The sequence below is a fragment of the Eleutherodactylus coqui genome, chromosome 1 (assembly GCF_035609145.1).
Source record: "Eleutherodactylus coqui strain aEleCoq1 chromosome 1, aEleCoq1.hap1, whole genome shotgun sequence".
Taxonomy (NCBI): domain Eukaryota; kingdom Metazoa; phylum Chordata; class Amphibia; order Anura; family Eleutherodactylidae; genus Eleutherodactylus; species Eleutherodactylus coqui.
The window spans coordinates 521,822,023-521,838,717 of NC_089837.1; the positions used below are offsets into that span (position 1 = coordinate 521,822,023).

General features: G+C 49.5%; 1 protein-coding gene across 1 annotated transcript in view; it reads right to left on the minus strand.

The window, feature by feature from the left end:
• The window catches only part of MYO7A (myosin VIIA), a 163,417-nt gene that overhangs the window by 45,864 nt on the left and 100,858 nt on the right, over positions 1–16,695 (minus strand). Inside the window, exons 19-25 of the mRNA XM_066588272.1 lie at positions 13,145–13,239; positions 6,782–6,866; positions 5,489–5,707; positions 5,024–5,131; positions 2,766–2,975; positions 2,449–2,652; positions 2,156–2,332 (exon numbers count right to left, since the gene is read on the minus strand). Coding sequence (XP_066444369.1) covers positions 2,156–2,332; positions 2,449–2,652; positions 2,766–2,975; positions 5,024–5,131; positions 5,489–5,707; positions 6,782–6,866; positions 13,145–13,239 — 1,098 coding nt within the window. The remainder of the gene's footprint in view (positions 1–2,155; positions 2,333–2,448; positions 2,653–2,765; positions 2,976–5,023; positions 5,132–5,488; positions 5,708–6,781; positions 6,867–13,144; positions 13,240–16,695) is intronic.

Consider the following 16,695-nt stretch of genomic DNA (forward strand, 5'->3'; position numbering starts at 1 on the left):
GGAGGTGTGGATAAAAAAAACCCCAAAGTAATGGACAGGACTCATAGATGGGAAAAAGCTGTTACAGATTTCCTTTATAAAAATGCGCCACCTACATGTAGTTATGTAATAACATGGTTAACTAGACTACTAGAGGGTAATATAAGTAGATTATTTACGTCATTCCTTTTTCTTAATTTCCCTAAATGAGGAGAAATTCTACCTTGAGCTATAGATTTTAATAATGTGAGACAGACTGGTTACTAACGACATGCTGTCTGACAACTTCATTGACAACACTGTGGTTGTTAGTCTGCGTGACCCTAGCAATCGGTTGTCAGACAAAGACTACAATGTTCAGATCAGAGTTGGATTGGCATTGTGCTCATGGCCAGCCTTTGCTACATATAATGTGTGCAGCTGCACAGGGCACCGGCTGCCAGTTTGTAGAGGAGCATAGGTGGATGTAAATCAGGGGTGATCTGCTCCCCCATGTTCCCCTAACCAGATGATCTTCTTCCTCTGTGCTGCAGCGTCTTGTGGAGCTATGTGAATCATCCTCCTGACTCTGTCTCCTCCCCTTTGATGTTTTATGGTAACAATGTAAGCCCATCGGCACCCTCGCAACAAAATCACTTAGATTTGCTACTGCATTAATGTTACAAGCTTGGTTCTGGTGCTGTATCAATGTTCTGAGTTTGGTTCTAGTGTTATAGTTAAGTTATATTATTGGTTCTGGTGTTGTATCTACGTACTGATTTAGGTTTAGTCTGAATTTATGTTATCAGCTTTCTTTGGTGAATCATGAAATGGTAGAGTTGGAAGGGACCTCCAGGGTGATCAGGTCCAACTCCCTGCAGGATTCACTAAATCATCCCAGAAAAATGTCTGTCTAGCCTCTGGAGACTTCCATTGAGGAGAACTCTCCACTTCCCGTGGCAACCTGTTCCACTCATTGTCTAATATCTAAGCTGTGTCTTCTCCCTTTCAGTTTCATCCCATTGCTTCTAGTCTTTCCTTGTGCAGATGAGAATAGGGCTGATCCCTCTGCACTGTGACAGCCCTTCAGATATTTGTAGGCAGCTATTAAGTCTCCTCTCAGCCTTCTCTTCTGCAAGCTAAACATTCCCAGATCATTTAACTGTTCCTCTTAGGACATGGTGCTGTAGTTACATTATTATCAGCTTGGTTATGGTGCTCTATTTATGTGTTGAGCTTGGTTCTGGTGATGTATTTATGGTATGAGCTTTGTTCTGGTACTGTAGTTATGTTATGAGCTTGGTTCTGGTGATATTTTTATGTTATGGGTTTGGTTCTAGTGCTATAGTTATAGTATGAGCTTGGTTTTGGCGCTGTAGTCATGTTATGAGTTTAGTTCTGGCACTGTATTTATGTACTGAGATTGATTCTGGTGCTGTAATTGTGTTATAAGCATGGTTCTGGTACCATCTTGCTGCTTTCTGATGCACAAGCAGAATACAGGCAGACCCTTATCATTAAATATCTTTTTCTCTTATAACTGGTGGGCACCAACCGAAATTTTGCACTGGGCACCATCTAACCTAAGGTCGGCACTGATTGCACATACAGGAAAAAATACAATTTAGCACCAGTTAAAGCGACCCTCCAGGACCCTCCAACATTTGTCCTGGGACTGGAGGGTGGGGACTTCTGTCCTTTATTCCTGTTCAGCTGATGATTTCTGGGGCCCTGCTTCAGTGCTCCAAGATGACTGCGCCATTTCTTAGACGACTCAATGCGCACTGAGCATCAGTACACTGCTCTAATTGACCAGCACTGCTCATGTAAGCAGCTTCGGCTAATCATAAAGCAACATGCAGGGGCTAATTACTGCTACAGACCGCGAATCAGGCAGTCTAAGAAGCATTGTATCCATCTTGGATCACTGAAATGGGGCCCCAGGAACCAGCGGCAGTACATGAATAAAGGAGGGCACCAAGTAATGTTACCCCCTCCAGTTCCAGGAGACATTTTTCTCCTGAGACCAGAGGATTGTTTCGAGGCATGACACTAGTCATTTCAAATGGTGGTAGCAATAAAATAGAGCTACGGCCATAGCAGAAGAATAACAAATTACTTCATGCTCCTTATATGTTGTTTATGTCAGGAGTCTTCAATGCTATATCAGGCCCGTTCTTGGGTCACCAGGTCTTACCTCCCCTTCTCCTTGCAGAGCCTGAAGCTCTCTCTTATAAGTCTTTTTCCCCAGGGTTTCATAGATCTTTGTCATGACCGGGATCTTCTCACTTCCATCACTCATGGCCGTGTGGTACTTTGGTTCAGGTAGGTCACCCATAAATCGTAGAACAGTGATCCAAACAGCAAGAGCGGCCTGGGAAATAAACTCACAAATGGTCATTTTTTGGAAAAAAAAATGGTGGTGACAACTATAACCATCATCCACAGTCTGGGACTGATTATCCCAAATTATGTGTGAATATTACGTACCAGCTGGTCGCCTTCATCGTCATGGTAGAGCAGAGGCTGCTTTAAGGGTCTTCGGATGTAGGTGTTAGTGGTGGTCCCTTGGAAGTAAGTGGCTGCAAACTTTGCAAACTTGTACTCGGAGAGATCTTCTTCTTCCTCTTCGGGCATTGGCAGAGCCTCATCTAAATCCTCCTCCACCATATCTCCTCGGACTCTCTCCAGATCCTGGGAGATGGGAACACAGGGAAATCCTAATTATCCCACATCTCGCTACCTATCAAAATATATATGAGGGACCCTCATTAGCCACAATTATGGAGAAAAAAAACACACTGTACCTCAAAACCACTTGGTGCCTGTCCCTCCTGCCCTGGCATTGACGATGTGGTACCAAGGAAGCCGAACATTTTGTCCACCATCTCAGAGTCATTGACCGGTTCGTTTCTGGCCTTTTCCATCTTATCCAGCAGTTCCTTCTTCCTTCGAGCCTCTTCCTTCTCCCTCACCTCCCTCTCTGCATCTTCACGGGCCAACTGGGCCAGACGCTCCTAGTAAAAGAGAAAGGTTCAACAAGATCCAAGAACCATTCCAGCATGGCAATGTTGTATATGTATACTGAATGGCCCCTTTATTAGAGCCCCCATCTAGCAGCGTCTTGGACTTCCTTTGGCCGTCAGAACCCCAGCAATTCGTCACCACGTAGATCCCACCAGGTGATGAAATTGTTCTGCAGAAATATTGGCCCCTGCGGACAGGAAGCCTCTTTTAGTTGATGAAGATTAGATGGAGGTGCTAAGCTGTCAGGAAGGAGACATTCATTCATGCTGCCTGTGCCAAATTCTGACCTCCACCCCATCAGCACGGGGCAACAGAAATCTGGATTCATCTGACAGGGAGATGTTTTTCCACTGCTCAGTGATACAAGTTTTGCGCTCTTTTGCCCGCTGGAGTCTCATCTTTCTGTTTCTCTTAGACACAATGGCGCTGGAACTGGTCGTCTGCGGTTATATCGCATCTGTGCAGGGGAACGTCGAGTTGTGCGTTTGGACACAAATTGTTGGAACACCAGCATTGTATTCGCCTGCTCTTGACTGTATAGTGCCTGTTGACCAGAACGATTCCAGACATCCTCCTCTGACCCCTTCTGGTGACGAGTTGTTCCTTTCCACAGGATCCCTTTTCATATTTTTCATTGATCATGCCATTCTCCATATACTCTCCACACCATTACACTACACAATCACACACGGTTGGCAATAAAGTCTAGCACCGATGATCGCCCTCGTTGGAAGTTGCTCCGATCACTGGATTTTCCCATCTAATGTGGATTCACACTGAAACTGATCCACGGAAAACTTGTCACGTGATTTTCTGCTGCCCTCCGGGATAATTTCCGTAAGAAAAGCTCCAATTGTGAGAGGGACAAAAGTTCTAATAAAGGGACTGTTCAGTGTATAGCCACCATGACACCCTAAGGGCGCCCACCCACTGGCGATTTTTTTTCCCTGCGAAATTCGCAGCATTTTTTTCTCTGCAGGGGTCTATGGGACTTGTAATGTTAAAATCGTGATCGCGCAAAATCGCGATTTACCGCGATATCGTGATTTTGCGCAATCGCAATTTTAGCTTTACATGTCCCATAGCCCAAAGACCCCTGCAGAAAAAAAAAATGCTGCGAATTTCGCAGTAAAAAAAACGCTAGTGGGTAGTCACCCTTAAAGGGGTTCTGTCATAAAAAAAAAAAAATCTATACTCACCTATTCCTCCCCAGGCAGTCTACATATCTTATCCTCTCCTTGCCGATCTTCTCCTGCAGTCTCCCGCGGATCACCTCACCCCCAGTTGGCTAATTCTTCTGCTTCGCGTGACGAAGCGTGCATTCCTCGCATTCTTCTTCCTGCCCGGCAATGTACGCTACGTCACTTGTGATGCAGTGTTTACAGCCTAGCAAGGAGTGCTGAGCTATTGTAGAGAATGCGCATGTGCACTGTCTCTGCAATAGATCAGCTTTCCTTTCTAGCCAATGAATGTTATGTCACTAGTGATGTAACATACACTGACCTGCAGGACGAAAAATGCAAGGAATGCACACTTCATTACAAGAAGAGGATCCGGCTGGCTGGAGGTGAGGTGACCCGTGGGGACTGGAGAGGATCAGCGACGAGAAGATGTGATAAGGAGTCTGCCTGGGGAGGAATAGGTAAGTATAGAATTTTTTTTAATGACGAAACCCCTTTAAAGGGAACCTGCCAGGTCTTTTTGATTGACATTTGGCCAGTGGAGGCTGCTGGGGTTGAACAGGAAGATATCAATCAATTCATGAAGGACGGGGTAGAGCGACGACCACAGGACTGTTCCCGATATGGACATCTCCCAGATGACTATTCTGTGGTAATTTACATATAACGCACAGCATTTGATAAAGTGATCTCTGGGATTTGGGTACACTGGATTTAGTATTCAGGGGCATGGTAAGTCGTGTAATGAGACATGATGGCGGTTTAGGGGCAAAAAAAAGAGCAGACAGGTTCCCTTTAAGTATGACACCATCTGCTACATTCACCCTCATTCTACATGAATCCTTGTGACACTTTACTTGATGTTTCTTTTCTGCTTCCTGTTTGGCCTTTTTCGCACTCATCTCCTTCTTGAGACGTTCTTCTTCAGCAAGACGAAGCTTCTCGGCTTCCAGCCGCCGGTGATACTAATGAGTGAATGAGAACGATATTAGAATTAGTTCTGAGAGGTTCTCCTTAATGCGCACACTACTCATGGGAGGACACCATTGCTATTGTACAGAGCGAGAGCCTCTGCTCTGCAGGTACTCGCTGCGCTGGATACTAACGCCATATAACATAACGGGTTTATAGGGAGGGCTGACTAGGTAGGATAAGCCCTGTAAGTTATTACATTACTTGGTGACAGAATCATTAAGGGCCTTGTACTGATGGTAGTATGAAACCTCGGGGCCGACTAACTAAATAACTGACCACTCGATGATTTTCCTCTCACCCTCCTGCTTTCTTAAATAATCCCTCTACTCCGGCGCACAATCTCCTACCTCTCCTTTAAGGCGTTTGTAAAGTCTTCGGGCGATCATCCCCCTGGAATAAGCCTGAAGGGTATAAACTGCCCACAGTCGGTGTCGGAAAGCCTTTCGGACCAGGTATCCTCGGCATTGTGCCTGGAAATGGCTGATCCGTATGCGGACGATATGGTACTGCTGGTAAAGTCTCCTGGAGCGGTAGAGGGCCTGCAGCCTCAGGAAACCGATTTTCATCTGGTCAAGAGAAAAAGACTTAAGATTTTGAGATTTTGGCACAAGTCAACAATAAATTCTGAATGACCCTCCAATTTTGAGACAAAATTCTGTCCCAGGACCAGAGTAGAAGGAGGGCACATAACCTGCAGTTGTTCTTCTCAGCCGTCCTGCCTATGCACCAATTCCGGGTACTGTTTTTGGGCATCCAAAATGGCCAACACAATCTTCAGACTACCTAATCTATACAATGCATTGGTAATGTAAAACTGCCAATGCACTATACATGTTCTCTCATTAGCCAGAGCGGCTCATGTGATCAGCATTGGCCAATTAGAGAACAGTGCACATTAGGCAGTTAGAACATTGCTGCAACCATCTTGGAAGGGTGAAAATAAGACCAGAAACTAGTGGAATGGAGGGGTGGCAGAGAAGAATAAGTACCGGTACTATACCTCCTGTCCCAGGGCAAAATTTTGTCCCAAAACTGGTGGGTCCCTTTAAGGCAATCTCTGGTTTTGTGAAACTAAAGCTTAAAGGGTATTTAGATTAGCTGATGTGTTTTCAAGCTTTCACCCATCCACTGGGTCCCCCCCTCCCTGATTGCCATAATTGGCTTTGTTTATTCAAGGAACTTTAAAGGGGTTGTACAAGATCCAAAGGTATTTCCTATCCACAATATAGGACATAACTGTATGATCAGTGGGGGTATGACCCCCACCGATCACGAGAATGGGGGCACTGATGGTCCTTCCATGACTGGAGTGGAGGACAAACATGCGCTCCACCCCTCCATTGGCTTCAATGACAGTGCTTATACTTTTATACTTGGAAATTTTGGCACTGTTACTGAAACAATCGAGCAGCGTGTGCATGCACGACCTCCGCTCCATTCATGGAGGGACAGCCAGGACCTCCGTTCTCAGGATCGTGGGGGTCCCAGCAGTCATACCCCCACCAATCATAAAGTTATGCCCTATTCTGTGGATAGGGAATACCTTAAGATCTTGGAACAGCTGATTGGTCGGGACCCCAATCAACTATTGATGACCTATGCTTTCAGGATTCTTCTCGTCCGTGTAAGGGTAATCTTACCACAGTGTAGTTCCTTCTACAGTTGTATCCTCTCCAGTATCTCTGGATCAGTAGAACCGATTTTCTAACTTTTACGAAGTTGGACCTAGAAATGTAAACAGATGCATAAAGTCTGGGGTATTAATGGTCTAATGGGTCGTACAGGAATGTAGCAATTGGGGATGCATAGGTAGCAGTCACACCTGGATCCTGGTGGCAGATGGGACCCAAAGGAGCCTCTGCTACATAGGATGACACTGGTATTATAAATGGTACATGATAGGTAGGGGGTAGAGATGAGCGAGCACCAAAATGCTCGGGTGCTCGTTACTCGAGACGAACTTTTCGCGATGCTCGAGGGTTCGTTTCGAGTAACGAACCCCATTGAAGTCAATGGGCCACCCGAGCATTTTTGTATATCGCCGATGCTCGCTAAGGTTTTCATTTGTGAAAATCTGGGCAATTCAAGAAAGTGATGGGAACGACACAGAAACGGATAGGGCAGGCGAGGGGCTACATGTTGGGCTGCATCTCAAGTTCCCAGGTCCCACTATTAAGCCACAATAGCGGCAAGAGTGGGCCCCCCCCCCCCAAGAACTTTAACATCTGAAAAGCCCTCATTAGCAATGGATACCTTAGCTAAGCACCACACTACCTCCAACAAAGCACAATCACTGCCTGCATGACACTCCGCTGCCACTTCTCCTGGGTTACATGCTGCCCAACCCCCCCTGCACGACCCAGTGTCCACAGCGCACACCAAACTGTCCCTGCCCAGCCTTCAGCTGCCCTCATGCCACGCCACCCTCATGTCTATTTATAAGTGCATCTGCCACAGGAAAAGCAGGCACACACTGCAGAGGGTTGGCACGGCTAGGCAGCGACCCTCTTTAAAAGGGGCGGGATGATAGCCCACAATGCTGTACAGAAGCAATGAGAAATCCAATCCTGTGCCACCTCCATCTGGAGCTGCACACGTGGGCATAGCAATGGGGAACCTATGTGCCACACACTATTCATTCTGTCAAGGTGTCTGCACGCCCCAGTCAGACCGCGTTTTTTTTATAAATAGTCACAGGCAGGTACAACTCCGCAATGGGAATTCCATGTGCACCCACAGCATGGGTGGCTCCCTGGAACCCACCGGCGGTACATAAAAATATCCCATTGCATTGCCCAACACAGCTGAGGTAGTAATGTCGTGCTTAATGCAGGTGGGCTTCGGCCCACACTGCATGCCCCAGTCAGACTGGGGTTCTTTAGAAGTGGAAACAGATGCATTTACAACTCCCTGTGGACCGACAGCATGGGTGGGTGCCAGGAAGCCACCGGCGGTACATAAATATATCCCATTGCAGTGCCCATCACAGCTGAGGTAGTAATGTCATGTTTAATGCAGGTGGGCTTCGGCCCACACTGCATGCCCCAGAAGTGGAAACAGATGCATTTACAACTCCCTGTGGACCCACAGCATGGGTGGCTCCCTGGAACCCACCGGCGGTACATAAATATATCCCATTGCAGTGCCCAACACAGCTGATGTAACGTCAGCTGTAATGCAGGTGGGCTAAAAATTAATTTGATTACACTGTAGGCGAGGGCCCACAAAAATTGCTGTATCAACAGTACTAATGTACATCAGAAAAATTGGCCATGGCCAACCAAGAGGGCAGGTGAAACCCATTAATCGCTTTGGTTAATGTGGCTTAATTGGTAACTAGGCCTGGAGGCAGCCCAGTAAAATAAAAATTGTTGGAGGTGAAAGTTTCAACGCTTTAATGAGCATTGAAACGTATAAAAATTGTTTAGAAAAATTATATGAGTGAGCCTTGTGGCCCTAAGAAAAATTGCCCGTTCGGCGTGATTACGTGAGGTTTCAGGAGGAGGAGCAGGAGGAGGAGGATGAATATTATACACAGATTGATGAAGCAAAAAGGTCCCCGTTTTTGATGGTGATAGAGAACGATGCTTCCATCCGCGGGTGCAGCCTACGTATTGCTTACGTATCGCTGCTGTCCGCTGGTGGAGAAGAGAAGTCTGGGGAAATCCAGCCTTTGTTCATCTTGATGAGTGTTAGCCTGTCGGCACTGTCGGTTGACAGGCGGGTACGCTTATCTGTGATGATTCCCCCAGCCGCACTAAACACCCTCTCTGACAAGACGCTAGCCGCAGGACAAGCAAGCACCTCCAGGGCATAGAGCGTGAGTTCAGGCCACGTGTCCAGCTTCGACACCCAGTAGTTGTAGGGGGCAGAGGCGTCACGGAGGATGGTCGTGCGATCGGCTACGTACTCCCTCACCATCCTTTTACAGTGCTCCCGCCGACTCAGCCGTGACTGGGGAGCAGTGACACAGTCTTGCTGGGGAGCCATAAAGCTGTCAAGGGCCTTAAAGAGTGTTGGCCTGCCTATGCTGTACATGCTGCCTGATCTCCGCGCCTCCCCTGCTACCTGGCCCTCGGAACTGCGCCTTCTGCCACTAGCGCTGTCGGATGGGAAGTTTACCATCAGTTTGTCCACCAGCGCCCTGTGGTATAGCAACACTCTCGAACCCCTTTCCTCTTCAGGTATGAGAGTGGAAAGGTTCTCCTTATACCGTGGGTCGCGCAGTGTGTACACCCAGTAATCCGTAGTGGCCAGAATGCGTGTAATGCGAGGGTCACGAGAAAGGCATCCTAACATGAAGTCAGCCATGTGTGCCAGGGTACCTGTACGCAACACATGGCTGTCCTCACTAGGAAGATCACTTTCAGGATCCTCCTCCTCCTCCTCCTCCTCAGGCCATACACGCTGAAAGGATGACAGGCCAGCAGCATGTCTACCCTCACCAGTGGGCCAAGCTGTGTCTTCCCCCTCCTCCTCATCTTCCTCCTCCTCCTCCTCCTCCTCACCGCGCTGAGATATAGACAGGAGGGTGCTCTGACTATCCAGCGACATACTGTCTTCCCCCGGCTCTGTTTCCGAGCGCAAAGCATCTGCCTTTATGCTTTGCAGGGAATTTCTCAAGATGCATAGCAGAGGAATGGTGACGCTAATGATTGCAGCATCGCCACTCACCACCTGGGTAGACTCCTCAAAGTTTCGAAGGACCTGGCAGATGTCTGCCAACCAGGCCCACTCTTCTGAAAATAATTGAGGAGGCTGACTCCCACTGCGCCGCCCATGTTGGAGTTGGTATTCCACTATAGCTCTACGCTGCTCATAGAGCCTGGCCAACATGTGGAGCGTAGAGTTCCACCGTGTGGGCACGTCGCACAGCAGTCGGTGCACTGGCAGATTAAACCGATGTTGCAGGGTGCGCAGGGTGGCAGCGTCCTTGTGGGACTTGCGGAAATGTGCGCAGAGCCGGCGCACCTTTCCGAGCAGGTCTGACAAGCGAGGGTAGCTTTTCAGAAAGCGCTGAACCACCAAATTAAAGACGTGGGCCAGGCATGGCACGTGCGTGAGGCTGCCGAGCTGCAGAGCCGCCACCAGGTTACGGCCGTTGTCACACACGACCATGCCCGGTTGGAGGCTCAGCGGCGCAAGCCAGCGGTCGGTCTGCTCTGTCAGACCCTGCAGCAGTTCGTGGGCCGTGTGCCTCTTATCTCCTAAGCTGAGTAGTTTCAGCACGGCTTGCTGACGCTTGCCCACCGCTGTGCTGCCACGCCGCGCGACACTGACTGCTGGCGACGTGCTGCTGCTGCTGACACATCTTGATTGCGAGACAGAGGTTGCGGAGGAGGAGGAGGGTGGTTTAGTGGAGGAAGCATACACCGCCGCAGATACCAGCACCGAGCTGGGGCCCGCAATTCTGGGGGTGGGTAGGACGTGAGCGGTCCCAGGCTCTGACTCTGTCCCAGCCTCCACTAAATTCATCCAATGTGCCGTCAGGGAGATATAGTGGCCCTGCCCGCCTGTGCTTGTCCACGTATCCGTTGTTAAGTGGACCTTGGCAGTAACCGCATTGGTGAGGGCGCGTACAATGTTGCGGGAGACGTGGTCGTGCAGGGCTGGGACGGCACATCGGGAAAAGTAGTGGCGACTGGGAACTGAGTAGCGCGGGGCCGCCGCCGCCATCATACTTTTGAAGGACTCCGTTTCCACAACCCTATACGGCAGCATCTCCAGGCTGATAAATTTTGCTATGTGCACGTTTAACGCTTGAGCGTGCGGGTGCGTGGCGGAGTACTTGCGCTCAAACACTTGCGCTAGCGACGGCTGGACGGTGCGCTGAGAGACATTGGTGGATGGGGCCGAGGACAGCGGAGGTGAGGGTGTGGGTGCAGGCCAGGAGACGGTAGTGCCTGTGTCCTCAGAGCGGGGTTGGATCTCAGTGGCAGGTTGAGGCACAGGGGGAGAGGCAGCGGTGCAAACCGGAGGTGGTGAACGGCCTTCGTCCCACCTTGTGGGGTGCTTGGCCATCATATGTCTGCGCATGCTGGTGGTGGTGAGGCTGCTGGTGTTGGCTCCCGGCTGATCTTGGCGCGACAAAGGTTGCACACCACTGTTCGTCGGTCGTCTGCACTCTCAGTGAAAAACTGCCAGACCTTAGAGCACCTCGGCCTCTGCAGGGTGGCATGGCGCGAGGGGGCGCTTTGGGAAACAGTTGGTGGATTATTCGGTCTGGCCCTGCCTCTACCCCTGGCCACCGCACTGCCTCTTGCAACCTGCCCTGCTGCTGCCCTTGCCTCCCCCTCTGAAGACCTGTCCTCAGTAGGCGTAGCAAACCAGGTGGGGTCAGTCACCTCATCGTCCTGCTGCTCTTCCTCTGAATCCTCGGTGCGCTCCTCCCTCGGACTTAATGCCCTTACTACTACCTCACTGATAGACAACTGTGTCTCATCGTCATCAGCCTCCTCACCCACTGAAAGGTCTTGAGACAGTTGCCGGAAGTCCCCAGCCTCATCCCCCGGACCCCAGGAGCTTTGCAATGGTTGGGCATCAGTCACGATAAACTCCTCTGGTGGGAGAGGAACCACTGCTGCCCAATCTGAGCAGGGGCCCGAGAACAGTTCCTGGGAGTCTGCCCGCTCCTCAGAATGTCTAATTTTCATGGAGTGAAGAGGCTGGGAGGAAGGAGGAGCAGCAGCCAGAGGATTCTGAGTTGCAGCAGTGGACGGCGCAGAACTCTGGGTGGACGATAGGTTGCTCGAAGCACTTTCTGCCATCCACGACAGGACCTGCTCACACTGCTCATTTTCTAATAAGGGTCTACCGCGTGGACCCATTAAATGTGCTATGAATGTGGGGACGCCAGAAACGTGCCTCTCTTCTAATCCCGCAGCAGTCGGCTGCGATACACCTGGATCAGGAGCTCGGCCTGTGCCCACACCCTCACTTGGGCCTACGCGTCCTCGGCCGCGTCCACGTCCTCTAGGCCTACCCCTACCCCTCAGCATGCTGTATTACCAGTGATTTGATTTCCCAGCCAGGAAATAAATTGGCGCAAGCCTGCAGGCCAAATAGAATTTTTGCCCTTTTTTTTTAAAGGAAAGGCCCACTGACTATATTCAGCATGCTGTATTACCAGGAATGCAGAAACACAACACTGTAATTTAATGTGCCGCTTATTGGCCTGTGGTTGTAGGCTGAGTTCGCTTACGGAACGCCAGGAAATAATTTGGCGCACGCCTGCTGTAACACTTAGCTGGCTGCGTATTTATTTGGAGAACTACAACCCGCAGCAGACACAGACCCAGAACACTGAGCAGAGTGACAGGCAGGCCAAATATTTGTTTTTCAAAGATTTTTTTCTAAAGGACCACTGCGTATATTCAATCTATAATATATGTCTTCTGGCCCTGCCTACACAATTCTGTCCCTGGAGTATTACTGCAAGGCGCAATGCTCTGCACGGCCGATATAGCAAAAAAAAAAAATGTGCAACACTGCTAAAAGCAGCCTCCACACTACTGCACACTGTTAGATGTGACCCTAAGAAGGACCGTTGGGGTTCTTGAAGCCTACACTAACTCCTAACACTCTCCCTACAGCAGCTCCAACACTATAGCACTGTCCCTCAGCTATGTCACAACGCATCTGTGGCGAGCCGCGGGAGGGGCCGATTTTTATACTCGGGTGACACCTGATCTCCCCAGCCACTCACTGCAGGGGGGTGGTATAGGGCTTGAACGACGCAGGGGGAAGTTGTAGTGCTTTCCCTGTCTTTCAATTGGCCAGAAAAGCGCGCTAACGTCTCAGAGATGAAAGTGAAAGTAACCCGAACATCGCGTGGTACTCGTTACGAGTAACGAGCATCTCGAACACGCTAATACTCGAACGAGTATCAAGCTCGGACGAGTACGTTCGCTCATCTCTAGTAGGGGGTCCTGTTATAAACTAGACATTGTGGCCCCAGAGATACCAGCACGGTCCCTACACCTCTGGGGTTCAAGTATGCTTACCTGTCCTTGAAGCCCCGCACCACCTTCTGGATGAGAATGACCTTGTCAGTAATGGCTTTGTCTCTTTCGATTTCCAGCAGCATATCATGGTGGTCCTGTAATACAAACCAAAAATTATCTTAGACTTCACCAACACTGAATGATGTGACAATATTACCCCCCCCCCCCCCCAAAAGGATGGAAAATACTGTCTATCCCACCGATTCTCTAAGCTACCCCATCAGCATAAATATACACCTCCAGCACCAAGTTGGTGTACGAAAACGTATATGGGCCATGCAATATTCCCTGGGGAAAAATATGCAAATAGGCCCCTCGCCCGGCCAAACGTTACTAATAGCCCCCCAACATGATGGAAAATGCTGCTCACCTCACTGAGTCTCTAATCTACCCTCATCATCATAAATAAACACCCCTAGCATCACGTTGGTGTAGGGAGGCTTACATAGGCCATCCATTGTTTCCTAGGAAAAGGGTATGCAAATAGGCTTCTCAACCACCCAACTTGCACCCTGTTTTGCACTGACAAGGGGGGACAAACACCCCAAAACAGCCGGTCTGTAGATGGGTGTCTTTTCCTTTTAGAGAACACTCTCCTTTGGCTTATATCCTTAGTCATGGTGTAAGGTAAGATGATCAGACGCTCCGATTTGAGACACTATGTCCCGTCTTCCGCCGGGACCCCAGGGTGACAGCCATTTGTCCTGCTTGTGGGACGTCTGGTGACCATTAAAGTGATTATCGGCCGTGGTGCCGCAGCTCCTCGGCCGACAATCACTCTGCAAGGCTGTGGCCGGATACACACACTGATGGCAGTGTGTGCATACGGGATCTTCCTTCCCTGACCTGAGAGGAGAGGGGAGGAGGCACTGCTGCGGCCGCACACACGTCCGCCGGCAGCACCACTGAGGGAAGCAGCGACACTGTGAAGACCAGGACGAGGGTAAGTATATGGGTCTTAGGGGAGCTAAGGCTAGGTTCACACAGGGCAGATTTGCCGCGGAAATTCCGCGCGGAATTTCGCCGCGGCAAATCCGCCCACGGCCGATAATCTCGGGATTAGCCAGCCATGTGGACGAGATTTCTCAGAAATCTCGTCCACACGGGACGGCCAATCCGCTGCAGTAAGTCAGGCCGGAACCGCGGTTTCAGGATATGCAGCATGTCTATTTATCTTTTCTTTCCGCCGTGGCCGCGCTCTCCTCTATGGGAGCACCGGCCGCAGCGGGAAAGCGCGGCCGAGCCGCTTCAAACCTGCCGCGGGTTTCTCCGCGGCGGTTCTCCCGGCGGAAATCTTGCGGTTTTTGCTGCGGCCAAACCGCGGTATTTCTGCCGGGAATACGCCCAGTGTGAACCCAGCCTAATACTACTGGACCACTGGGGGGGGGGTCACTATTATTCCTGGGGCTGGTGTAGGGAAGCGCTATTACTACTGGGGCCACTGGAGGGGTCACTATTACTACTGAGGCTACTCTGCATGTGGCAGCATACCTTAAGCTGACTTACTGTATGTTTACACATGGTGGAAGTGCTGTGGAATGTCCGCAGCAGAAATCTTCGCAGTAAATTCTGCATCTAAAAAAACAGTCAAGGAGAGTAGATAAGAGCAGCACTCAGGGGTTGATTCCAGAAAAACTTTATTGCCCACAACGTTTCAACTCAGAAGAGTCTTTGTCAAGTGCACTTGACAAAGACTCTTCTGAGTTGAAACGTTGTGGGCAATAAAGTTTTTCTGGAATCAACCCCTGAGTGCTGCTCTTATCTACTCTCCTTTGCTATTTGGAATACGGTCCAGGATCCAGGACTTTTGAGAGCGAGCACCTTCTGGAGTGGAATATCTTCCCTGGAGATACACAGGATTTACGTGTGCTGTGATCCAATCATTATTTGGGATTGCTAAAAAAACAGTCAAAATATGTACCATGGTGCAGATTTAGACTGGAAATTAGCCGCGTATCTGCAGCTGATTTTATGCTATGCGGCGCTCCCCTTCACCTCCTCCAAGGGCTTCCCGCTGTCAGCGCTCCCCGACTTCTGGTTCACAGTGCCCGGTCAGGTGCTGCACCGCTGGTCAGGTGAAGCCATTACAGGCCTCTGGGGGGAGTGCTGACAGTGAAAAGCCTTAGGAAGGAGGTTAGGGGGAGCACCACATAGTATGAAATCAACTTCGGATAGGCAGCTGACTTCCAGTCAAAATCCGCAGCTATGGTACGTATTTTGACTTCTTTTTGGATGCAGAAATGCTGCACAATTTACTCCCTGCCTTATTAAACTGGCCATGTACTTTTTATAACGACGGAGGTAAAATCATACGTTGTGATAAGCCCCGCCCCTGACCACACCCATTTGCCCCGCTTTCACCCTGGTAAAATCTGGTCACCTTATGTAAGGCCTGTTGAAAGGTTGGATACTGCCTTATAGGGAAGTTACCTTCCAATAGGTGGCACCGTGGAGGTACTTTTTCAACCCCCTATTTGTATACCCTTTTTCAAGGCAGCATTGCATGGCCCATATAAGAATTCCTATGCCAACTTGGCGATTTCCAAGAAACTTTTTTCTTCCACTCTAATCCTCCTAACTTTTGACTGTCTTTGACCAATTACTATTGACTCATGCCCCCAAATACCATTTGTCTAGCCCCCCATCAACAGTTACCTGTGATGAGTGTAGAAACATAGCCCCCCACTTCTAAAATTGTAATCGATAAGCCATACAGAAGTATAAACATACTCTCCCATAGTGCATTCTACGTGCCCTCATCAAAACCAATCAGTCCACTATTTGTCTATAACATTTGCAGTATTAACACCCCTTTTTACTGCTTATCAAATCGCTTCTAAATGATCAATGCAAAACTACTGACCCCCTATCAATACTCCTCATCCACGGGCGTAACTATAGGGGATGCGGTGGCACCGAGGCCCAGGAGCCTTAGGGGGCCCATAAGGCCTCTTTTCTCCATATAGGGAGACCAGTACTATGAATAAAGCATTATAGTTAGGGGCCCTGTTACAGGTTTTGCATTGGGGCCCGGAAGCTTCAAGTTACACCACTGTGTTGGGGGGCCCCAAGAGAAACTTTTGCATCCGGCCCATGAGCCTTTACCTACACCCCTGTCCTCATCTATGGCAAAGAAACACACTGACCCCCTCCAACAGTAGTGCTCATCTATAACTAATGGACAGATACTGACGCCTCCATCCGAAACCCTTGTCTATGACCAGTGCATAAATCCTGGCACCCCTTCACTCGCTCTCCATTGTTTTTCTAAGACTAATGAGAACTCTCCCCAGCATGACTACAGAACATTCTTCCATAGAGACACGTGTGATGCTCTCAGATTGACCCAACCCTGGGCGCTTGTCATGTTTTTTTCTGCATGTTATGGATCCCAGCTGTTCTCTCCATTTCCTGCTGGGGAAACCTCCATTTCCTAAAACATTTCCTCCAGGACTGAGAGCTGCAAAGTCGGGATAACAGACATTAGAGGCGACTCTGACCTGAGTAGGATGTCATAAAACGTTTTCATTGGGGGTCGGACAGCTGGCAGA